General features: G+C 47.8%; 1 protein-coding gene across 1 annotated transcript in view; it reads left to right on the top strand.

Annotated features, from left to right (window-relative positions):
* Positions 1-2,140: 2,140 nt before the first annotated feature.
* LOC147726525 (chondroitin sulfate proteoglycan 4-like) overlaps positions 2,141-25,156 on the top strand; it is a 474,128-nt gene continuing 451,112 nt past the window's right edge. The window contains exon 1 of the mRNA XM_086960631.1: positions 2,141-2,356. Coding sequence (XP_086816757.1) covers positions 2,287-2,356 — 70 coding nt within the window. The 5' untranslated portion in view covers positions 2,141-2,286. The remainder of the gene's footprint in view (positions 2,357-25,156) is intronic.

Here is a 25,156-nt window from a genome sequence, read left to right as displayed (position 1 = left end):
GCCGGCCGGGAATCCAGGAGACACCTGGGGCCTTATTTATGAAGGACTTGCGCCGCCGGTGCGTCACTTTTAACATGGGAAAAAGTGACGCATCGGCGGAGCAAGTCCTTCATAAATAAGGCCCCTGACTTTTCCGGAGTGCGGGGGGAGGGGGGGAGGGAGGGGGAAGGGGGGGAGAGGATGGGCCTGCTGCAGCTGCGCAAGTGGGTTTTGGGCACAAACATGCCCGCGCATGCGCAGATTGTTTCCCTGTGAATTTGCCCTTAGAGAGAGGACCAGGGGGCGGGCCGCAGCCCCCGGGGTTGCACAGGGCGACTGGGCGAGCACTCATGGTGCCTCCCCAGCCAGCAGCGCCAGGATTGGCTGGTCAATACATAGCCCCGATACATAACCCCCTGTCTGGGGGGGCAGAGCTCTCTCCCTCCCTCGTACTGCGGCCTCTGTTTGTTAAGACTCCTTCATTTCCAGAGCCAATGTACACGGGGTGCTGTTGATAAAGACGATAGGGCAAAAAGATGAAAAACGAAACTTTACATGTATTGTAGTAAAATCATCCACTTTTTAAAAGACTGTCCCATGAAACCTGAAATTCAAATTAAAAGTTATACAAGTGAAAGTCAGTACGTGGAAAAAGAGAAGACCTATTAATGATTGAGGCCACACTTTCAAGTTCTCTTTATGTAGTGTCCCGGATCTTCTTGACCCGAATAGTGCAAAAAGCACAGCGGCATTTGTTTTTATTTATAGAGTTAGTTTGCAGAAAGGGCAAATATTAAGATTCAGTCAATGATTGAATCTGGGGCTTCTGGTAATTTTGTTGATGCTCATTTTACTAAAACTATGGGAATAGCTATTGAAAATAAAACAGTTCCAACGCTAGATTGAACCCTTGGTGGGTAAGAATTGACATGTGGAGGTGTTTGGACAACAGGACGCAGGGATTATTTGAGATCTAATTGATGCCTTTGCTGTCGGCCATTAATGCTGTCACTGTGTGGATGGGTGGGTGGATGGGTGCATGGATGCATGCATGCATGATGGGTGGATGGATGCATGAATGATGGATGCAGGTTAGATGGGTGGGTGGATGGATGGATGGGTGGATGCATGAATGAATGATGTATGGATGCAGGATGGGTGGGTGGATGGATGGTTGGATGCATGAATGATGTATGGATGGATGCATGGATGCATGCATGATGGGTGGATGCATGATGGATGGATGGGTGGATGCATGAATGAATGATGTATGGATGCAGGATGGGTGGGTGGGTGGATGGATGGGTGGATGCATGAATGATGTATGGATGGATGCATGGATGCATGCATGATGGATGGATGGGTGGATGCATGAATGAATGATGTATGGATGCAGGATGGGTGGGTGGGTGGATGGATGGGTGGATGCATGAATGATGTATGGATGGATGCATGGATGCATGCATGATGGGTGGATGCATGATGGATGGATGTGTGGATGCATGAATGAATGATGTATGGATGCAGGATGGGTGGGTGGGTGGATGGATGGGTGGATGCATGAATGATGTATGGATGGATGCATGGATGCATGCATGATGGGTGGATGCATGATGGATGGATGGGTGGATGCATGAATGAATGATGTATGGATGCAGGATGGGTGGGTGGGTGGATGGATGGGTGGATGCATGAATGATGTATGGATGGATGCAAGGTGGTTCGGGCTCGCTCGCTGCGGAGCAATATGCAAATTAGTTTACGCCTCACCACTTGCAAATGTCACCAGCCGCCCCTGGCTAGTAATACTTCTCTCGCGCGATTTGCCTGAAATCGATAACCTACCACATTTTATACTTAATATATTTCATTGGCTGTAAACATCAAAATTACAATGATTCAAGTGCCCGAACAAACATGATCTTGCTGTAATGCTAAAAGCGAGAAACGCCCGCAAACAAGGGACAATCGGTTTGCTCTCTGTAAATCGTAGTAACTTGTATATCATTACTTCGGCACATGAAAGGGTATTTAAATATATGCACAGGAGTTGCCAACTCCAACATGGAACCGAGCGTGGATGACAGAGGCGGCCATGTTGAGGCTGGCATTCTTTAAAGTTACTTTGTTACCCATAGGAGGGGGTTTCTGACGCAGGGCGCTCCGTGCGTGGAGGGGCACCCAGCAGTGGGTGGGGCACCAGCTGTGGGTCAGAATGGGAACAGGGATGGCGGCCGGAAGGTGAAGCAGATCCCTAGGGAAGGGGCAATCTCTCGGACCCTTGGCGAGCAACGGAAGCCGGGAGTTATGCGGACTTTCATAAGATTTGCCTCCGTTTCTCTGGCGCTTAGCAGCCTCCTGTCAGCGGCGCTTGCAGGTAGGAGGGAGGTGGGAAGCTACCCGTGTGTATTCCCGTATGTAGGCTCTGTCTGATCTGCGTTGCTCCATATGTATATAGTGCTGGGGAAATAAAGTGCTGGTGGTGCTTGCTTCCTTCAGTGTGCATGGTGCTGCCCGTGCTATAAGTAACCGCTGCTATTTCCATGCCAGATCAGCTGCTGGGAGTGCAGGCAGCATGGCCCTGCACCAAGACTCGGGCAGGAGCACTCTCTCGGTGCATGTCTCTCTGTTTCGTAGACCGACTCGGCAGAGTCGCAACTAATGAGTTCCCTGCAAACTTAGTTGCGACTCTGCAGAGTCGATCTACGAAACAGAGACACAAGCGCTGTGTGAACACAATCCCTAAAGCAAATATTGTGGAAACACAAATATTTTTTATTGTATGCTTTACGCAGTTTTACCAAAATGTGTCATGGCGTGGTCCTGGACGTACTTTCTCTTGGGAAGACGAGGGGATGAGTTAAACTTACCTTACTGGTATTCAATTCTGAACCTTTGAGACAGTTGCCTTGGAATAATCAGAATCTCACATTCTTTCACCTTGTCATTTTTTAAACAGCTGAACACATTTCACATGTCCTAATAGTTTTAATTTTGAACTCCATAGCGATATCTGAACAGGGAGATCCACGTTCGTAATGAAATTGAAGTCAATCTTTTTCTCCGTCTATACCTCAAAAGCATAAGTATGCATAATGTAAATGTGTTAAGAAAAAACAGTTGTGCAATGTGTTTAGTATAGTGTCTGCTAGATTCTCTTATTTGATTTTGGTTTCTTCTAGCAGATCTCATCGGGTCCCCACACACAATATTGTCATTTATACAGCCCTCATGGTTGAGATGTTTTATGATTTCGGCTGACAATAAGTCTCTTCAAACCACTTTGTGTCTTAGTGTTTATCGTAACAAGAGGTCACCACTACTGTAAGCCCAAGAATTCACCAACACTGCCCCCCCTCAAACAAGAAGTGAGTTGGAAGACGGCCACATCACAAAATTGCGTAACTCATCTTAAGACATAGGTGGACACTGTTTACTACTGACAGAGATTCTTGCTACAGATCAAATACAAAAGGAATCCAACAACAAAAGCAAGGGGTCTTCAAAGCATTCAGACACTATCACCCTCTTCCCGACCTACCCGACATGCACTCCACTGACAAATGCTGCACAACAAATCTTTGTAGAGGAAATTACCAACTGACTATGCATTTATAATGCAAAACATACCACCTCAATGCCTCCCATCCCAGCATGCAACACCTTCAAGTGAAACATTCACACCACTTTAAGTCGAAACCCTCACCAATATCGTCTCAGCGGTTAAAGCCTCCACCTATTAAGAGAGTATCCTGCCCTTGGTTATTGGGAAGTCCATTACACAATAGCACTCGCCCTCTGCATCACCTTGGTCAATGGCCCCTATGTATGGCCACTTCCAGGCACTCCAAAAGAATCCTCCCACTTTTATTTTGTATCAGCAAACATCTTTTTTTGCTGGAGTCCCCTTGTGACCTCAGATCAAGGTTCATTGTTAAAACTGCAACCTTCGTTATCACTGACCATGATGATTCTTGCTGATGATCTTCCTAGACCTCTCTGTTGCACAGGGCTGTCTGAAAGTCCCTGCCGGTGACACTGAACAACTTCAGCCCTGAGCCCTCCTCCGCCAACATACAGTGCGAGATCGCGAACACCGATACTTGAAAGTATTGATGTTTGCACAAGTTTACAGGCTCAAATACTAGAGAGACGCTGAATGAATTCACTCACCCCTTTGCTCACCGGAACACCTAGTTACTTATATTCACCCTTCTGACGCCCATTCTTTCCAGACACATATTGCCAACAAACCCAGGCAACATAGTACCAGCTTGTTGTGGTAATACAATATCATGGTCCTACTATAGTGTCACATAATTTTTGTGTCGTAAACATTGTCTCCACAAATGTCTGCCCATTGAAATTCATTACACCCAATGGGATAGTAGTTTTGAAAAAGTTAATTATAGCACAATATTTTTATCAGACAATATTGATTGAATTCGAAAGCCTGATAACCACCAGCTTCCAATGCTGCAGAAATTATACTCTTGCCTTCTACATGCAGACTGTCCACGCTGTGGCCCTCTCCCATCTCGATAGAGGGCATTTTCATTTGCCCACTAACAGGCTTACAGTGCCCTGCTGCCTGAGTCCTCAAACTATTGACAAGATATATAGAATTGTACACTAAAAGCAAATGAAAACATACAACACAAAAAATCTGAAGTAATTAAAAGTAAGCATTGACAAAGCCAGTAGGTCGCAGCTCTAAAAGGCCAGGCTATTGGCCTTGCCAATGTTTTTTGCATGGGCATTCTCATGCGAGTGTATAGATCATTCTTCTATTAGTTACTGGTAATTGCATTCCTCCGAGTCCTACTCTCGCGTATCTATATTACATAATGAGGCCCTTGTGTCTCTTAGACGCACTCCGTAGCAAGATAAAAAGGCCCACCCCACCACACCTCCTGTACGTTCCAAGCTGCCGTAGACACTGACGGCCTAACAACCGAGAGGGAGTGCTCTAATGTAAATAAGAGAGAGTAGCACTCGGAGTAAAGCAATTACCAGTGAGTAATAGAAGCATTACCTCCTCGTCCCTCTTCCTTATCTCCATTACACAATGAGACATGCCAAGCCAAAAAAGACCAGGACAACTGTACAAATACCTACGTAGAAATACCCAACAAAGATCCTCAGTCCTGGATAAATAAAGAGTAAAGGCATCCCAGCTCCAACACATCGGACAGAACTTCATAGCCAAATCCTGACCCCCTAACACACCAAAGAAAGGAGACAGACTAGATAACGAGTCAAGCTCTCACCACCCGCAGACATTACCACCACCAGATAAAAAAAACTAGTGACCTCCCAGACTACAGAGAAACAAACCGGATACTGGAGAGTCTGTAAAACCAGTTGGAAAACCCCAGAGGGACACACCACCTGACGGAAGGGCCGTAGAACGGACAACCCCTAAAAGAACCTGGAGACCTGCCCCACCACCAGACCCCATCAAGGGAACTGGAAAGCCTTAAAAAGCCCACCCCGGAACAATTCCAGCACCCGGGGCAGAAAAATAGAAATCGGAACCAAAGGTGGACAATCACACTAAGCCCGAAACAACTTCCAACACCTTGCAAAAGAAGACCTGGCAGACACCCACTGGACGCCAGCACAGACGAGGAAACAGAAACTGAGCAACCGTGCAACATTTCACCATTTCACCACCCCACTGAGTCGCCAAGCTGCACACCTGGGAAGCACCAGAGAGGGTACCAGGGGACCCTGAAACCCTAGGGCAGACAGAACCAATGGAACACACCACCTACGAACCATTAACCTCTTAAGCAAGGAAATGAGGGAAGCATTAGACCCGTAGGTTGAGGACCCTAGAGGGCATCCAACCTCGAAATAGACTCTCCCTGTCCACCGTATAAAAAAGACCAGGAAGAAGTGTAGACAGGCCCACCCAGGGGCAACCCCCATGACCAACACACTCCTGTCAAACACTAAAGGAGAAAGACAAAAGTCCTGAGAGGGCGAAACGCCCTGCATGACAATCCAGAACTCCCCGTGTAAGAAGCCCATGATAAACCTACAGTTGATTAAGGCCTTAGAAACAACTGGTGAGCAAACACTAAAAAGCCCAGGAGACGCCAGAACAGCCATCAGGGGTGCCAGAACTATGGAAAAAACTGTTGCTCAGCATGCATCCCAAACGGCAGAACCAGAAACTGTAAAAGCCTCTAACCCCCACATCCCCCACCCACAGTGTACACCAGAAACCTCCGTAGACTCAGACAAACCTGAATGTTTAGGAACTCAAGCTGCAGAACGATCGCAGCCACGAAGACCCCAGGAGACCTCAGGGGAAGCTGGAAGGATAGTATCTAAGTACAATGGACGCCACCCTGTAGACAAAGCGCCGTAAACCCAACATTAGCCGAAATACCCCAAATATCTCCGGCACCAGGCAAAGGGTAGCATCCCTCCCCCAACTGACCCACACCGGCGATACTGGGATGACCCGCACTGGGATGGGAGGAGGGAGACACCCCATAACCGGAGGATGGAATATGAAGTTGGTGAGATAGAAGCTCCAAACGAGGCTCCACACCCACTATACGGAAAGCCAAGCACCCATGCAGGAATGAACCCCGGGGCAACCTGGCAGGCCAACAAAAGATCCCAAGTCTCAGAAGAATTGCTGGTAGAGGACCAGCAGGATCAGGCATGCAACCAATCCAGAAGGACCAGTGGGCAGACCATTCATGGAACTGCTAGGCATCCCCAACAGCAATCCAAGAAATGAAGATGGGCAGCCAGAATCGCTAACAGTCCCAATTAGTCCGTTCCTGCCAGCGGCAGCTACTAAAACACTGGTCAGCTCTTTGGTCTTATCGTCCCTTGATTACTGTAATGGCCTATTTTTAAATGCTCAGGTTAGGGTCACGACGAAGCAAAATGCCGCAGCACGTCTGCTCTATGGAACACCCAAATTTGCGGCCATATCAGACAACATTAAAAAATACCACTGGTTGACGATCCGGAATAGGATCAAGTTTAAATCACTTTGTATAGTGTACAAGGCACTCAACGATCAAGGACCGCACTTTTTTAAGGACCAGCTGGTACCCTATAAACCTTCCAGACAGCTTCGCTCCACCACTCTTAACCAGTTAGTGATCCCACGTTCTAAAACCGTGTCCTGGGGCGACCGCTGCTTTTTGGTTGCGGCACCCAAACTATGGAACACCTTGCCTCAAGACATCAGGCTAAGTCCTTCACTTCTCCATTTCCGCAAGAGATTAAAGACATGGCTTTTTAATCAATAACTTCCATCAAAAATCCTTTGGAGCATTTAATACCGAGCTGAAGTTATGCAAATTGTCTAGCGCCGAGACGCATGCGGGTATTCGTTCGCGCTTTATAAATGGCAAATAAATAAATAAATAAATAAACCAGAGGAACGGTCAGGCTGTGAAAGCAGAGGAGGACACCACAGACACCAGTAACAATAACTGCCAACACAAAATCCAGAAAGGCAAGTTGCCAATCTGTGTGAACCAGGACATCCAACACACTATTCCCCCACCTAAAAAGCCCCTGCCAGAGCCACAAACTCCTTCCGCAAGGATTTCGCCAGTATTGCCCCAGATGATGCTGCCCTTAGCACCAAATTAGATACCAGGAAAAATTAAGTCAGACCAGCCTCTATCATGTGAACCACAGGAACCGAAGGCCCCAACCCCATTGACTGAATGAAGCACTGCCAACAAGATGGGCCAAGAAGGACCCAATCGAGAGGAATGGGAGCTAAGGCACCAGGAATCCTTGGCATCCCAAACATACTCACTCCAGCCAGACAGAGGCCGCGCAGTTCACCAGCTGGGCGTATAGAACAATGGAGCAAGGAAAAGCCAGCCACACCGCATGCAGACCTCGTGCCACTCATTCGCCCCGGGAAAACCAGCATGAAACATACCACCATAGCAACAATATCAGCACTCTCACTATTGCAGTAGTATACTCGACCAAAAGGCAAAACTGCCTGACAACACTTGAACTCCTGGCCAAAAGGAAAGGATGAAACCATCACAAAAGAAAAGAAAATTGTGCCACACCACATACAGACACCACTCCCAGGAAACTCACTGCCTCAATAATTTCCGGTTACCACCAGGACCAATGCTAATCATGCCTCCCCCAGGCTCACCGGCACCACCCCGTGGTTGGGAAGCCACAGACTAGGCTGGAGCACGTGCGCTGCACGTGCAACTGATGCGCAGAAATCCCCAGCCACTCGCCTCCACCAGGTTGTGCGATATGCCGCCAAACCATAAAAAACGGTACCACGCAACAAACGAACCCTTGCTGGATTGATAGCGCCACACTCACCCTACAGTGTTTACAGATAGAAAAGGATAGGAGGTGTAGTGTTCGTGGGCCATATTTATATTGGTAGGGGATGTGTCTACGAGGCATTGAGGCCTCGTTGTGTAATGGAGATGAGCAAGAGGGATGAGGCAGTAATGACACTTGTGCACACTTGCAGACACATGGCCTGCAACTGTGGAATGGGATTTCTATTTAAAAAAAAAAAAAAAGGAATTCCAAGAAGAGCATTGATGTGCTCATGTTCGTCACGACGCATGCGCACACCTAGGGGTCGATTACGATGTCAGTCGGAAAGTCTCAGTTTGCTAGTCGGAAGCTTTCAGACTGCTGTCATAGGCTTTCCGACCTACAGCCGGTTTGCAGTCCGACAGCTGAAATATGATGTTGGTGGTCGGAGCGTGAACTAGTCGGTCATTCCGACGCTGTTCCGACCGGCTCTTAGAATCTTTAGGCCGGTCGGAACAGCACCGTAATCCCCTATGGATGATGTTTCCGCCGCCGGGATTACGATGCTGGTTTCCCACAGCCTCTCCGTGCCGGCCTTTCTGACACAGAAAGGATGTCGGAAAGTGACTTTGGGGGCCCCAGGCAGACCCCCCTTCCATCCACAGCGTATGGTTGGTGGCCTGAGAGGGTACCCTGTAAATCCATGCACTGTGTGGCAGGCACCATAGGGTGCCGGATTTTACACACACATTTCTTTATCGAAGCCTGTATTACTGCAAGCTACTATAGAGAAATGGGAGTATCTGACTGAACAGTGTTCGGTCGCATCGTAATCGGGCGGTCAGAACCCCCGACCAGAGGTCGTTGGTCCCGATTCCGAGCTGGTATCGGTCTGAGGCAACTCCGACCGACTTCGTAATAAGCCCAATTATTCTGTATTGTGACACACTGAACATTTAGTTATTTTAAAAGTTACCACCCTTACATGGCTGATGGCCTATTTAGAGCTGTAAATTAAAAGTAACAAAAAGGGAAACATGAAGTGCGCTCCAGCATCGAAAAATGAAACCAGCGGCCTGGTAGCACTTTGCAGCCACTGGACCCTTGTAAATATTTAGAAATGTAAAAAAATAATTAAAATAAATAAAACCAAGTGGGACAAGCTAGTAAAAAAAGAATGCGTGGAAGGAGGCGAGCAGAGGAGCGAGTAGGATAGGGAGCAAGGAAAACATGTACTTCCATATAGGGCAGAATGATAAAGAATAAACGAGTTCTTTCTAGTTAGTAGTCAAAAGATACAACTAATCCAGTTGAAACTCTCTGAGGCCAAAATATCCTGGTCGTGACAAACAAATGAACAGAGAGGTTAAGATAAAAATGTTGTCCAATCATGAGCAATGGGCTTTCCAAAGCCCACTTTAAGGGCACTTTATGTATTGGGAACAGTAGGTCTGCCTACGGGCAGCTAAAGCTATTTACAGCTGAGATCTAGAAAAAGTGTATAGAACAAAGTAGAGGATTTCTAATATGAACACAGACTAGGTTATACTAGAAAGAAAACCTAAACCTTTGTGACAATAAATGAATACAGACTTATTAGAGGGAAAAGTCAAGACCATATTGCATAACATGTGGCAAACGAATGCTCTCACAAAGTGTTTGTCTGAGCCCTTTAAAGCATATGAGCTAAAATGCTATGCATCAGAACACGAAATATTTGCATTAAAATATTCACTGGTATATATCGACTTTTATGAACAACCACAAATGAGAATCTAGCCGCTTACTGATAAAAGGTGAAACTTGCAGCGAAATGGTATTTAAATAAAGCCAAATAAAGTTGCAAAAGTCTTGTTTGTGTTTCTAATATTACTGCTTTAAAGAATGAGGAGCGGAACAGTACACCTTTGGGCTCTGAAGGTTGTGATGCATGCAGGTGTTCACTAATAAGAGGACGGGAAGTGCTTGAAGGCAATCAAACACTTAGTCATTTTGTAATTGTAGCTTTAAAGAAGCTTCAACATTCCTTGCTGTTGATGCTTAACATATGTTGATACCGCAAAAGGCCTCTGTAAGCAAGCACGAGGCTAGTATTGAACATTTAACTTGTGTATTCATATTTTTTCCTAAATTTTAGAGGACCATTTATATAATGTGCGCTTATAAAGAACAAAAAGGGTGTGGAACCCTCCAGTTGGCTTTTCTGCCACCCTCATGTGCCTGCTTCTTATTCTATGGCGTGCCTTGTCCATCTTTTGTTTCTCTCTCCCATTGAGCAAAGCTTCTTTACCATTTCTTAAATGAACTCCTGTTTAGGCTTCCTCTCCCCGCTTTTAAGAGAACTTTATTTTTCTTTTGTCAAATGCACTCCACAAGAGTTATATGTATCATGGGCTAGAGATTAATGCAGCTAAAACCACATCTGTAGAGTTTTAATGTAAGAAAAGCTAAGGGTCAATTGAAACTGGGGGGTAGGTCTTTAGAGAGGGTTGACTCTTTTGATTATTTAGGAAATAAACTTTCTTCTCATATGCTCTGGGGAAAGCATATTGAAAAGGTTTGCTTAAAGCACAGACAGATCACAAGGGCCATTTTGAGAGAACATCGTACATCCCTTACACAACCAATAATACCTGCTATTATGGTGCATGAGGCGAAGGCTATCCGTGTAGCACTATATGGTACTGAATTGTGGGGCTTGGGGGAGATTTCTTCCTTGGAACGATCAGAAAATGGGTTTTTAAGAGCCTTGGTTTCTCTCCACTGTAGTAACCCTTTACGTCCTTTATGGTTAGATACGGGTGTTTAAAAGATTACTCCAAGGCCTCCGCTTCATGCCTTGCTGTGCTGGCGGAGGCTATGGGTATCCCCAAAGCTGAGCCACTATACCATTTTCAGTAGATTAATTCAAAACCGACACTGTATTTTTTTAATAAGTCCACAAGTGGTCATAAATAAAGGTATCTTGGACCACTGATGTATCTTTTTTAATTCACTTATATTTTCATTTTCCTTGCACTGCATTTTCTATCCCTGTCACAACACGCCTAGCCTACCAGCGTTTGGCTCGGTGCCAGAAGAGCTGAGGTGACAGGGGCGTCTTTGGTTTCCAAATGATGACACTGGCCACCAAGGGCAGTTGATGGGAATCCTTACTTTTCTGCCCTCCTCAGGGTTTCTCCTGGCATGAAGTCGCATTTGCGTCATCATTCTTTTACTATCACTTATTGTCAGACAGGTAAATGGTCTGTTGTAGGTCCTGCTCGTACCTTCGTTCTGTGTAGATATATTTTTTCTTTCTTCTCACTAGACCACCAGTTTTCTTGTGTTGTTTATCAGTAGGATTGGGGATTGAAACTGGTTGGGTCTTTAAATATTTTCCCTAAGACCCCTCTCTCTTCCTCTCCGGGAGTTGAGTAATGTGTGATTAGATTTCACAGAGTACCGTGGCTATGATTGATCAAGAAGCAGCTAAGTGCTGTAGGTTATGGAAACATTTGGAACTATCCTGCCTTGGGTTCCTTCCCCGCTAAGAGATATTTTTTAAACAACATTGGGCAAAGGCAATTCAGGGGGAGGAACATGATGTGTAGGTACCTCTCTAACGGGGGAATTCTTGAATTTTAAATTAAAGTATGAATTTGAGATGTACTGGGATTTTATAACTAACTTGTTGTGTTGAATAAGAGGAGACTGAACCCCACGTTTTGTTCTTATGTCCTGCCTGTGCTCAGATACGTTCAGTTTTGCTGGCACCTGCATGATGCCATTGCACCCTATTAAGGATACTAGATCTGATGCCTCCGTACTTTGTGCTATAGCAACATTCCTGGGCAGGATGTGGGCAAAGAGAAGATTTGTTATGATCTGCTGAACTTTTAAGTTGCAATTGTAAATATCAATTAGTTATATATAGTGGGGCAGATTTATGTTAACTGGCGCATCCCGAGGGATGCGCCAGTTAACGTGCGCCACAGCTACGCCACCCATGGTGCGCCGCATTTATAATGCGGCACACCATGGTGCAAAAACGGCACAGATGCGTGACGCATCTGTGCCGGAAATGTGGCGCATTGCTGGAGTTGCGTCGCAAGCGCGATGCAGCTCCAGCAAGGCTCTGGGGTGCCCCATCCACACAATGCTGCATCAAGACCTACGCCTGCTTCAAGCAGGTGCAGGGTTTTGACGCAGCATTGGCCAGAAAGTGACTGAGTGAAATCTCATAGATTTCACTCAACCACTTTCAGGAGGCGTTCCTGCGCAGGAACGCCCCCCCCTGCGCAGGAACGCCTCCTTATGGCGCAGGGCTTTACAACGTGACGCATCTCCTAGATGCGTCACGTTGTAAATAGGGCGCATAGTTTGCGCCGCAGTTGCGTCAAATAAAGTGACGCAATTGCGGCGCAAGGGCATCATAAATCTGCCCCAGTGTGTTTTAAAACATTTTTAAAGTCTTTTAAGGTATATAAATTAATTGTGAGCTAGCTTTAAGAGAGAGCATTTACTCGTTTTAATTACTGTTTTTATGGTGTTGATGTCAAACCTTTGTCTCTGAAGAAATAAAGTATTTTCTACTTAACTTGATACATGTATTTTCTAACTGCCTCGCTAGTGTGCTTCTTCCTTCCTCACCAGTGGGCTTCTCCCCTGCACTCCGTGCTGCGCTCTGTCGGTCATGTGCTTCTCCCTGTGATGCCCTCACCCTTGTGTGTTTTCCCTCATTAACTTTTCGCGTGTGTGCTTCTACCATGCAGCGCCATATTTCTCTTTCTCAAGCCAGTTTGCTTTACTCCCCTGCCCCCATGCTTCACACTGCTGTCCCTCTCACCCATTTGCCCCCCCCACGCTCTCTGTTTTTATTAAATACTTTAGCTATGCTTCAGAGCACCAAGTGTTGTTGACATAGATATCTTTCTTTTTTTGTGATTCACAAAGAATCCCAGAAAATCTGACAGTCATATATTTTATGGGGTACTACAGGGTGAACGATTCCACTAAATGAAAACATCAGCGTAAGTATAATGTGCAGAAATCTGGATTTTTGTTGTACTTGCCAACGAATTCATGATTTAAAACCACCTTCTTCTGCATTTGTCAGAGCTCACGTTGTTACACCCTTTCCTACTGTATTTGTCAGAGTTCACAAATAAATCCCCTTCCTGTGTGTTGTTTGACTTTAATGTCACAATGTTAAAGCCCTTCCCGTTATATTTGTTTGAGAGTTTACATACTAATACTGCTTCCTGTTGTATTGAGAAATCTGGAGGAGAAATCCTCTTTTTATTGCATTTGTCAGAGTTCACAATATAAAACTGCTTCCCATAGTGCGGGTTGGAAAAGTCTCTTGCATGGTGATGAATGTGCACCCCTGTCCTGAGAGCCCCAACTAATATGATGCCCGGATCCTTGATGCTGATTTATGTTGTCATGGACGAACACAGATCTTTCATGTGCGCCATGACATAGGCCTGTCCCACAGATTGCGGTATTTTTGGACATGGGGGTGGGCACCTAAAAAGCTATCCTCTTTGTGTAGCCGGTTACTAGCTGTACTGGGAATTAGGCCGCACTAGTGCGATGGTGGCAGCATACAATGTTGTGGTCCTTTTTAGGTCGAGCCTAGCGGCAGCACAAGTGGTCAAGTATGCTCGCCTTCTCTCTGCCCATATTTTTGATTGGCTGGTGTCATTGTCCTTATTAAATGCTGGCTTCTGATTGATAGTGAGGCTTGTTAGTCCCTCCTTGTTACCACCCTGTCGCCATTTGTTACCACGCATGAGGCCTGGATCTGTTACTTGTGGCGTTACACGGTCACCTTCATAAGTCTGTAAGCCCTATTTTGTTTTTATTTGCAGCACGGTACGCTTTTGCTTTAGTGGCTGCGTTTGTTTATTTAATTAATTTGCCGCACAGGCCGTAAGGGAGGGTTTCAACTCACTAATATAACAAGGATTTGCAATGCAATAGTTTTCGCATTTACGCGAGTTTGACCTATTGACATTGCAAATAACTGGTATTTATTTTTTGTTTTCCATTTAAAAACCTAAATAAAATGCATTGTCATTTACAATGCCAATAGCTTAAACTCGCGTAAATACGAGACCTATTGCCTTGCATATGCTTGTGTTTTTTTTAAGCAGCGCGGCCGCCCAGAAACACTGGTGTGTGCTTGCAATCACTTTAACCCAGCATATCTCTTTTTCAACTCCTCTCCCCCTTTCCCCCCCCCCCCCCACCCCCCGAAGTAAAATGGAATTAGAAAAGATTAGCTAATTAAGTCATGTAAATTCCAGGTAGAACTTAATCATGTGCTAATAGGCTGAAGCTGACAACAGCACATCCCGGTTACATGTAATCTGTACTAAAGCCACCTAACCAATTGTTTTCAAAAGCCTGTTTTATTAACACCAACACCACCAATACCTCCACCACTGCCACCAGTACCACTACCACCTGTACGACCAGCACCAGTACCAACACCACCACTACCAGTACCACCATCAGTACTACCACTACCAGTACCACCACCACCACTACCAGAAACCCCACCACCAGTACTACCACCACAAGTACCACCACCACCAGTACCCAGTACCACCACCAATCCCACCACCACCAGTACTACCACCACCAGTACTACCACCACCAATACCACCACCAGTACATCCACCACCACCAGTACCACTCCTACCACCACTACAACCACAGTACCGGTACCATCACCACTACCAGTACCACATCCGCCACCACCAGTACCACCACCACCAGTACCACCACCACCAGTGCCACCACCACCAGTACCACCACCACCAGGACCACCACCACAAGTACCACCAACAGTACCCATACCACCACTACCAGTACCACCACCACCAGTACTACCACCAGTACCACCACCTGTACCAGTACACCATCACAACCAGTCCCACCACCAGTACCACTACCACCACCCCCACCAGTACCACCACTACCACCACAGTACAGGTACTACCACCACTACCAGTACCACCACTACCAGTAGGACCACCACCGCCACCAGCACCACCACAACCACCACTACCACACCCCCTGTACCACCACCACCAGTAGCACCACTGCAACCAGTACCACCAACAGTACCACCACCCCAGTACCACCACCAGTACCACTACCACCAGTACCACCACCAACGCCAGTACCAGTACACCCCCCACCACCAGTATCACCACCAGCAGCACCACCACCACCACCAGTTCCACCATCCGTACTACTACCACCACCACCCCCTGTACCACCGCCACCAGTACGGCCACCACCAGTACCTGCACTGCCACCACCAGTACCACCACCACCAGTAGTAGTACTAGTGCCACCACCACCAGTACCAGCACACCCACCAGTACCACTACAACCTCCAGTACCACTACCACCACCACCGGTACCACCACCACCAGTACCACCAGCAGTAGTACTAGTACCACCACCACCAGCACACCCACCAGTACCACTACCACCACCAGTACCACTACTACCACCACCAGTACCACTACCAACTAATACCACCACCACCATTACCACCACTACAGTACCACCACCACCCGTACCACCACCACCACCAATACCACCGCCGCCACCAGTGTCACCACCACTAACCCACCAGTACTACCACCACCAGTACCACCACCAACACTACTACCATCACCAGTACAACCACCACTAACCCACCAGTACCACCACCACTACTACCACAACCACCAGTAGTACCGCCACCACCAGTGCTACCATCTCCACAGTACCACCAATACGACCACCACCACTACCACTACCACCACTGGTACCACCACCACCAGTACTACCAGTACCACCACCACCACCAATACCACCACCAGTACCTCTAATACCACCAGTACCAGTACCACATCCAATACCACCAGTACCACCATCAATGCCACCACCTATACCACCAATACCACCAGTACCTGTACCACCACCAATACCACCAGTACCACTACCACCAGTATCACCACCACTACTACCACAACCACCAATACCACCACCACCTCAGCGCCTCCCGCTCACTAGTAATAGTAGGGGCACTGTACTCGGCTGGAGCTGCAATCGAGATATCCCTCCCTCTATTTGTGCCATAAAGCACAGCCTGCCCTGCACCAGAGGTGAAGCCAGGGCCCTACTACAGCTGGAATGTTTAATAGGCCAAAGATAGCAATGACATTATGCAATGGCACACTGCACACTCAAATCACAGAGAGGGCAGGAAGTATTCCCCCCCTCCGCTCTGAGCTGGCGACAATGTAATCACAGTGCGAAACACTTACACATCTTCTTCACTGCACTATTTATCACTACTTTGAAGACATCGCAGGCTGGTATCTTCCTCATATATTTACTATCTAACAAGCGGTCGAGAATGCTCTTTATTGCAATGCAATAGGTCTCGCATTTGAGAGAGAGTTTAAGCTACTAGTATTGTAAGTGACAATGCCTTTTAGTTATGTTCTAAGACCCAAAACCTAAATAGGCATTGTCATTTCCAATGGCAATAGCTAAAACTTGCGTGAATGCGAAACCTATTGCTTTGCAAATGCTTGTTTTTTCTGTTACTGGAGTGAAGCCTACAGGTTCACTTGTTTAAAGTTCTGCTACTGTGTGCTTAACTCACCTTTGGCCTACATTGGTTTGGTGTTGAGTGCTGCCCATGTGCTGAGTGTATGTGTGCCTGTGAATTGTACAAAACAGGGCTAATACAGTGTTGTGCAGTGTGTGCATATTGCGCTGGGTGTTGCGCTGGGTGTATGCGCCTATGAATGGTAAAATACATGAAGGATGTAGTGCAGTGCAGTGTATGTTTGCTATGTGCATGTTCTGGGTGCCTTTGAAGAGCACAATACATTGAAGACTCTGGGTTCCATTTTGGGAGACCGTTTTGGCTGACTGGAGTAGCATGAGGTAGAACATTTCCCCCAGGCAGATGTGTGTATTGCTGTTTTCCTGTAAGCAGAATGGGACACACTAGAGGAAAGGAGATCAATGTGGTCCAGTACAATTCAAAGGGCTCTCTTTGATTCAGAGACAGGACACTGGGAAGGGCCTAGGGACATCTCAGGAAGGAGAGATGGGGCTGATAAGAGAATCACAAAGAGTAGAGCGGAGGCCCTGGGGTAACCTTTTGATACACATATCACTGTGGCTGACATCAAGGTGTGAAACTCTAGTCGCTCTCATGGCTTGTGTTGAGGGGCTCTTGGCTTTGGAGCCACTCCTGCGGTGACAGACTGCTTTCTGGAGGAAGGGCATGGCAGAGGAAATGAAAGTTCAGAAGAAAGCAGACCCCCAACATATACTTCAAAGATACAGAGCCTAATTCACATTTGGTGTCTAGAAATGGACTATAAGAAGGAGAGCTTGATTCTCCCCCCCCCCCCTTCTAAAATCATCAATTGTCAAGCAGTCAGTCGGGCTGTGCAAGGAGGAAAAACTCTGCAAGACTTCTGCCTGTGACCAGGAATGGGGTCAAGGCCTACTAGTCTTCAGCTGGGTGAGGGGACATCAACCAGGGAATCCAAGACCACCTACCCTTTGAGCCCAGAGCACGAGTGCCTGTCTGCTTGTCAAGACCAGTATGCCCTGTGAGGGAGAGGAAAGTGTTGAAGGAAGCGAGGTCCAGTTGAGGGATCCTGGTGATCGGATTCCTGTAGCGAGGTGTGAGGAGACAGCTGCTCCACCAATCGAGTCATTGCCTGTGTGCAGGGAAAAGTCAGCAAACCCCCATGTCAGAGATGGACTGTCTTGAAGTGAGCAGTGACCGCTGCTGCACTTACTGCGTCATTGTCGATCTGCAGGTGCCAAGTCGGCGACCCCCATATGCCAGGGGCGGCTGCCTTGAAGATTGCTTCAGCAGCCCACGCATGGACCCAAGTTGGCGACCCCGTATGCCAGGTAGGGTGGCATGAACATTGCTGCTGGGCCGATTGGGCCATAGCCTGCGCACAGAGGTGGAACGGTAATCCCTTATGCCAGGGGAGCGATCAGGACATGGGAAGGCAAGGGGCGTGGTCCGGGCGAAACAGTCATCAGAGGAAGGAGGATGTTATGGTGACCTGAGTGGGCCCAAAACTGAGGACCAGCACTAGAAGTGTTGCGCTACCCACTCTCCTACCTGTTGGTGGGATCTCAAGAAACATAACCAGCATCGGAGGGGCATTGAGAACTCACTGGCTGCTGCAGGACTGCGTAGGACGAACTCGAGGACCCCCTACCGGAGCTCCACCTGGGAGGTGTTAAAGATTTACCAGAGCCAGCCGCTTTAGCTTCAGTGCCGGTGATGGGGGTTTTGCTCAGAGGCTCCGTTCGCTAGATATTGCTGGTGGGAGTAAAAATGATGGAAAAGCTATACAGCCCTGAGGGCAACTTCCCTGCCAGATTGCGCTTTGGCACTGGAACACTTTTGACTTTCAGAAAGAGTCTGAGTCTGAGTGGGAGTCGTGAGACGCTGACTACTAATGGGGCTTAACCTGAATGTGAGAATAGTGAATGGGGAATTACCACTCGAAGAGGGGAGTGGGACTCCGAGACCAGCTTTTAAAACACTAGAGCACTAACTTCAGGGGACTGTGTGTATTGTGTGTGAATGTCGTATTTTATTTCGTGCTCGTATCTAAATGCTCCTTTTTTTCATGAAAGCAAGTATTATTTAACTGGACAATCTTATTGCTGTTGCTGAATGTATTTTGAGTTTTGAGCTTGTGTTTACCCGCCTGTGTCTTCCTCTCCCCAAGAAGCCTTAGACTGCTCGACCCATACTACCACTGAGAGTCAAGTGTACTTGGCCCAGTTGTCCAAGATCCATAATAGGCTGGGTATGGAAAAATCTGTTGTAAAAGGCCTTAGCCCCCATGGTTGGGAACAATAGCTCATGCATGCCTTGTGGACCTCTGAACAGGGTCCTGATGCGTGGTTCATACAGAAGGATTACAAGGCAAATCCCTTTCTATTTTACTTATCAGAGAGTTATAAATGCAAAACTCCTTCCTTTAAAATTTTAGCGATGTACGATGGCAGTTTGTAGTTAATGACCTAAAAAAGTGATATATGTACTAAACCTTGACAAGAGTTGACAATGTAAAATCCGTCTGTATTCTATTTGTCTAAAACTACTAAATGTAAAGCCTCTTCCCATGGTGTTTGTCATGGAGTTCAGAGTGCAAAATTAGGAGTAATTTTGTTGATTTCATGTTACTCTTTGATGCAGAATTACCAATAATAATGTAAATGCAGAATTACCAATAATAGTTCGATTACTCCTGCTTGCATAATTAAGAGAGGATGTGGCCTAACCGCCGGGTCGGTCGATGTCAGTGCTTGGGAACTGGTTTCGAGTCTTGACAGAGACGCCCAGTATCCTGTGATTATGGGCAAATCACTTAATCTCCCCGTGTCTAACAAAAAATAAATGTGTTTGTCTGTGACGCAACTGGTGCGAATGTAAAGCGCTCTGATACCTTCGGGTCAAGTTCGTGCTCAAAAAACAGTAATTTGGCAAGAGGAAATCCTACTGTGAACGCACATTTATTGAGTGCGAGCAGCCCTCATCCTTGCTATTCGGGTCTGCTGTTCTTAGCTCTATTTCTTAGTGCAAAATGCATCCTGGCGTCTATTTTGGAAAAAAAGAAAATAGAACTTAATGCAGAATTACTCTATCACGTAATTTTGCAAGGTACCGTTACACTGAAATATGCAAATTGCGCCCACCTGTTTAAAAAACCCCTATTTATTGTGTTTGTCAGACAATTGACAATGTAAAACCTCTACTTATAATTTTTGGCAAAGAATTCATAGAGAGTTTGCAATGTAAAGCTGCTATGTATTGCTTTTGGCTAGCAGTTCCATTATTGGATTCAAAAAGAACTTTATTTTACACCCTTTAACAAACTCTTGGGTCATAAATAGATCATACCATTGGCATTTGTCATAACTTTTCCTTATGAACCAATCAGGCCTGCAGACACTTGATCAATGAGTTGTCACTATAACCAACCCAGGCCTACCATAATGAGTGTTATCTGCTCAATTAAAGCACTATTTTTCAGTGTGGGCGCACAACTTCTGCCCTATCAAATGCAGTAAAGAGTAATAGTAACAGGCCCGGTTCCAGGAATTTTTATTTGGGTGGGCCAAGGGTGCATTCGGGTGGGCCACTGCGGGCCCGATTTGTTGCATATATGTCTAGGTGGGCCTGCTTTAGGGCCCTCCTTTATTAGGTCTCGACTGGCGTACACTACGCAGCAGTGTTGCGCAGCTCGAGAATTTTTGTTGTTCAGTACTGGGGTTGAACCCGCCTCTCTCTTCCAATGGCTAGCTCCATAAATGGAGGCTAGCCATTGGAAGAGAATGATGTCAATCTGTGTTGGAGCAGATTCGTGGGCGTTTCGGTCTTTTTTAAGCCCCGCCCCTTTTCTCTGTCATGTAGAGGTGGGCGTTTACTTTTTTTTTTTTACACGGATGTTTTTCATCATTGCTAACCTCGTCCCGGTCCCACGTGGTTGTATCCTGCCCCCCTCCCGCTGTCCGTCCCCCCTCCCGCTGTCTGTGTCTTTGTTCCCACCCCCCCTCCCTCGCGCTGTCCGTGTCTCCGTTCCCGCCCCCCCTCCCGCTGTCCGTGTCTCCGTTCCGGAAACCAAAATGTCTGAGAGAGGTAAGGGAAACTTTATTCTGCGCTGTGCTATCTACTGCCATCTCCTGCGGGAGTGACACGAATGTCACAAGTAATGGCGTGCGCTGCTAGGGAAGGGCATCTGCCATCCCCACGAGCCTATATGTTTACGGAACGCTGCAGCTGGAGATGAAAACCAGCTAACCGATGTAAGCTCTTGTGCTGGGCTCCATGCAGCCATATTTATCCCATGGGGATCCGGGAATTACAGAAGGGGGAGCGGGTTAAGTTTGATTTTTAAAAATCTGCATGTGTTTGAGGTAGTGTTTCCACAATATGGGGGCCGTTCAGTTTTGGGGTACAGCGTGGATGGAGATAGCTGAATAGAGTCTGTACCTTCGTTATCGGGAGACAGTGTTGGAAAGATACCAGCCTTAATGCAAGCGCTTGTGCGCTAATGACTCTGGGATTGACCGAAACTTGTTGCATGTCTGTGTTATTAGAAATGTCAGGACTAGCTACTGATTGTGCCGTTTTGATGAGCTGCTAGGGGACAGCTAGCAAAGCAGGGGCGTTTACTTGTTAATAACTGGTTATAGAGGGGGGCGTGGCCAAGCAGCATGGCCGACAGGACGTGAGCTCCTTCGGCTCCCTGCTGGCTGCCACTTAGATCCTGATTTACTGATCCTTTGAATGCCCGCCGGCGTGTTAGCGAGGTGCCCACGAGTCTGGACTGCGCTGGGCTCTCCCCTGCCCCGTTTAGAGGCGGCTGGATCCGAGGAGCCCTTCGCCTGGCCTGCCTGCACCGGACCTGTGACCACTAGAGGCCGGGGACGGCGGCCTAGACCAGGGAACCGGACCTTCTTAACCGTGGGGGACCCACTGTCATCGGGGCCCCCCAGCTGTACCTGGGGCTCTGGAGTGGTGTTGGGGCCTGCTGCCTGACGGGGGCCCGTGAACTTGTCCCCGCACCTTCGTGGTGCCCCGTAGTGGAGGAAGTGGCCTGCCCGCCTCGCGAAGGGGCATCAGCTAATTGAGGCCGGGGCTTCGGCCTGGTGTGGCGGCCCGCGAGCGAGGGCCTGTCGGGGGTCCCGCTGCCATCGGGGACCCCGTGGAAAGAGAAGCAGCGGACTGCGGCCTGAGGAGCACGGACCCTCACTCAGGCTCTCCTGTGCAACGCCGCTTTGACCGGGAGCGGAGACCGGGAGCTGGGGCCTGATCCGGAGTGCTGTAGACCACCTGGTGCGGGGGGGCCCGCTATCATCGGGGCCCTCCGAGGAGTTTGGAGCGCCTGAGTGGTGTGGGGGGCCTATTGTTTGCCTGGGGTCCATCACCCCTTCCTCGCCAGCGTTGCCGGGCACAGAGGTGCGGTGGCGGCCTGTCCGGTCGGGACAGGGCCGCGTACGATTGTGGCCGGGAATAGGTGAACGGCCTGCGGAGTGACACCGGGGGGCCCCTGCCATCGGGCTGAGGTAATATGGATTTTTATGGTCAATTGTGTCCCCTAACGTAGACCCCAACGGCTCCATGTACGTGCTTCAAGTACATGTATGTTCCCTCCACAACCAGCTATGAAGACGCAAATACATTTGCGTCCAACGTTAACATGTCCTCTTTCAGACCCACCATGAATGGGTCTAAGATTCCGTTCCTAAGTATGCCGTGCCACCGTCTTTACATGGTGCACTTTCACGTTTTTCTGGCTCTGGCGAGCTAGGCCCTGATTTCTGCCATCGAGCCCTTTCTGCCTTCTGCCTCTGAAACGTGCAGCCTGGATCTGCATCCATGACCCTTGCCTTACTCCCTGTGCGGCGAGCGGTGCCCGGCTCGGCCTGCTTGCCTGCCAAGACTGTATTCAGCCTTCAAGTTATCTGCTCTGCTCCTCGAAAATACATTCCTGTCTAGTGATTTAGGAAAACATCTCCCCAGCTGCAGAGCAAAGGGCCCGGCCTTTTCTGTCTCCGTGCAAGAAATTCATTGCTCCCGTTACCATGGTAGGCCCATGGCCCCTCGCATTTCACGTAGACACATATGCACGCACTAGCAGTCAGTATAGAATAGCCTCTGCCCGAGAGACCTTTCCTTCCAGATAGTACAGTTCCTCAAACACAAGATATCAGATATGATTTGGGTTTAGGTTGTTCTGACACGCCAGACTTCTGTCTCCCTGTATAGTGCTAAATGTCAAGTCCCCTTCACCCTCCAGTTCCACGTCAATCACACGTCATGCTGCTGCGCACGCATCTCTGCCATATATTTCTGCTGACACTGCAGGATTCCTCTATGGATCCACCCACCTGTGACACTTTCATGTGACGTTGTCTAGCACACACCTCCGTGTACGCCCTCGTGCACGCCTTCTGTTACGTACATGTGTTCTTATCTCTTTTCTCTCAGCTGTTACGCCTTCTGTATCCATCACCATTATATGCATTTGCTATATATATTGTACTCTGTTAATAAAGCATTGTCTATCCCTTCCTGAACCTTCGTGGTGATGGAACATGATACCTGGTTCGAACCAATTCCATTTTATGGAATAAAACCCTTATAACCTCAGATGCCACGGACTCTGCCTCTCATTTTTTGATTGAGTTATTCTTATTGAACTTTACCGCATAGAAATTCCGCATAGGTAAATTTTATTTACCACATAATTTGGCGCCCGAATAGGAACCCCTCCCCCACCTTAAGCGCCGGCGGTGCGTTGCAGGCTTAGCCCCCTGCCACAGCCGTGAAGGACAACTACGCGTACCCGCAGGATTTCCTGTACCTCCCTCAGGCCAACGGAGGTGACTGAGGCTGCGATTGACACCCAGACGAGGCGGTGAGGAGTGCGGAGGATCCCGACCAGAGCCCAGCCGAGAGAGCAAGGTCCGAGGTGTTCAGAGGCCCACCAGTTCCGAAGTACCTACGTGTCGAGTCGAGTCCAGCCCGGTCCAGTCCAGTGTCGAGTTTCCGAGGCCTTCCGTTCCGTGCTTCCCGGTGAGTACCGTTGCTGGGGACGCATCTAGACGGGTGCATTAATTTGTGTCCGGTCAAGACAGGTTTGGGTACACAGACCCGGTCTGCACTGTTTTAGCAGTGTATCTGTACTGTTTAGCAGTATATCAAGTATCAAGTTATCAAGTCATTGTTCGTTCCGAAATGTTTTAATGTGTTTTAATGTCGTGGTATGAGTGATTGTTTTATCTTCATTACTGTGTTTATTGTATTAGTTGTGTTCAAGTTCGAGTAAGTATCAAGTGTCAAGTATCAAGGTTCAGAATGCCATTGTTCTCCAAACTGAGACAGATAGGAACTAGGAAAGGGATACTCGAGGAAGCTGTTCCCATCCCACCCAGGGACACTCCAGGATATTTTATGTACCACAAGCACGGCTTAGATGCCGTATTATATCTCGACTTGTGGGTGGATTACACTAAGGATTTAGCAGAGAATCAGAGATGGCCCGCTACAGGGACATGGGATGCCGAGTGCATCATGAGAGTAGAAGAAGCGTTATGGAAAAAGAAAGCCAGACAGTCACAGAAAGATGCCATTGAACTATGGCGTAAAGAATCACACAGACGGGCAGAGAAAGCACTCAGAAAAGCAGAGAAAAGTAGAGAAGATTCTGAAAAAGCTAAAGAAAAAGAACTATTAGAAGAAGGGGAACGAGTTAGAATGGAACAACACGATAGACGGAGTAATGCCATTATGACAGGATTGTATCCAGTCCTGGCTGAGGGCCTGCCTAAGGCGACCCCGGAAATACCGAAAGATCTGCCCCCTCCATTGGTTCCGACTAAATTACGTCACAAGACCGCAGCAGATATTTTTCTTTCTTCCTATTTAGACGATGTAGCTCCCGAATATACCAATGTCCCACCTGCACCTGTACCACTCGCTGATCATCAGCCCCCAGGTCCGCAACAGCTTACCCCTCCCGGTCTGCTTCCTCCACCCTTACCTGCACCCCCTATTAATCCACTCAATCCTTTTGGGCCGGACACGGCCCTACCGACAAGTGATGCTCAGGCCTCCGCTTCAGGAGGTGCATCAGGAGGTTACCATACCCCGCCACCAGTACAGCGATTAACTATTAGAGAACTAGCGATGCAACGTACCCCGAGAGCAGTCCCAATTGAAAAGCTTAAAGAGTATCTTACAGACTGTAGATATGATCCAGTACCAGGCAAAGACGGTTGCATGATATTAGCCTCAATACGTATAAGACGTGCTGCAAATATTTTA

The sequence above is a fragment of the Lissotriton vulgaris genome, chromosome 3_1, assembly GCF_964263255.1.
Source record: "Lissotriton vulgaris chromosome 3_1, aLisVul1.2, whole genome shotgun sequence".
NCBI classification, from domain to species: domain Eukaryota; kingdom Metazoa; phylum Chordata; class Amphibia; order Caudata; family Salamandridae; genus Lissotriton; species Lissotriton vulgaris.
The sequence above is the reverse complement of the archived record's forward strand: the minus strand, read 5'-3'. Positions and strand labels throughout refer to the sequence as shown.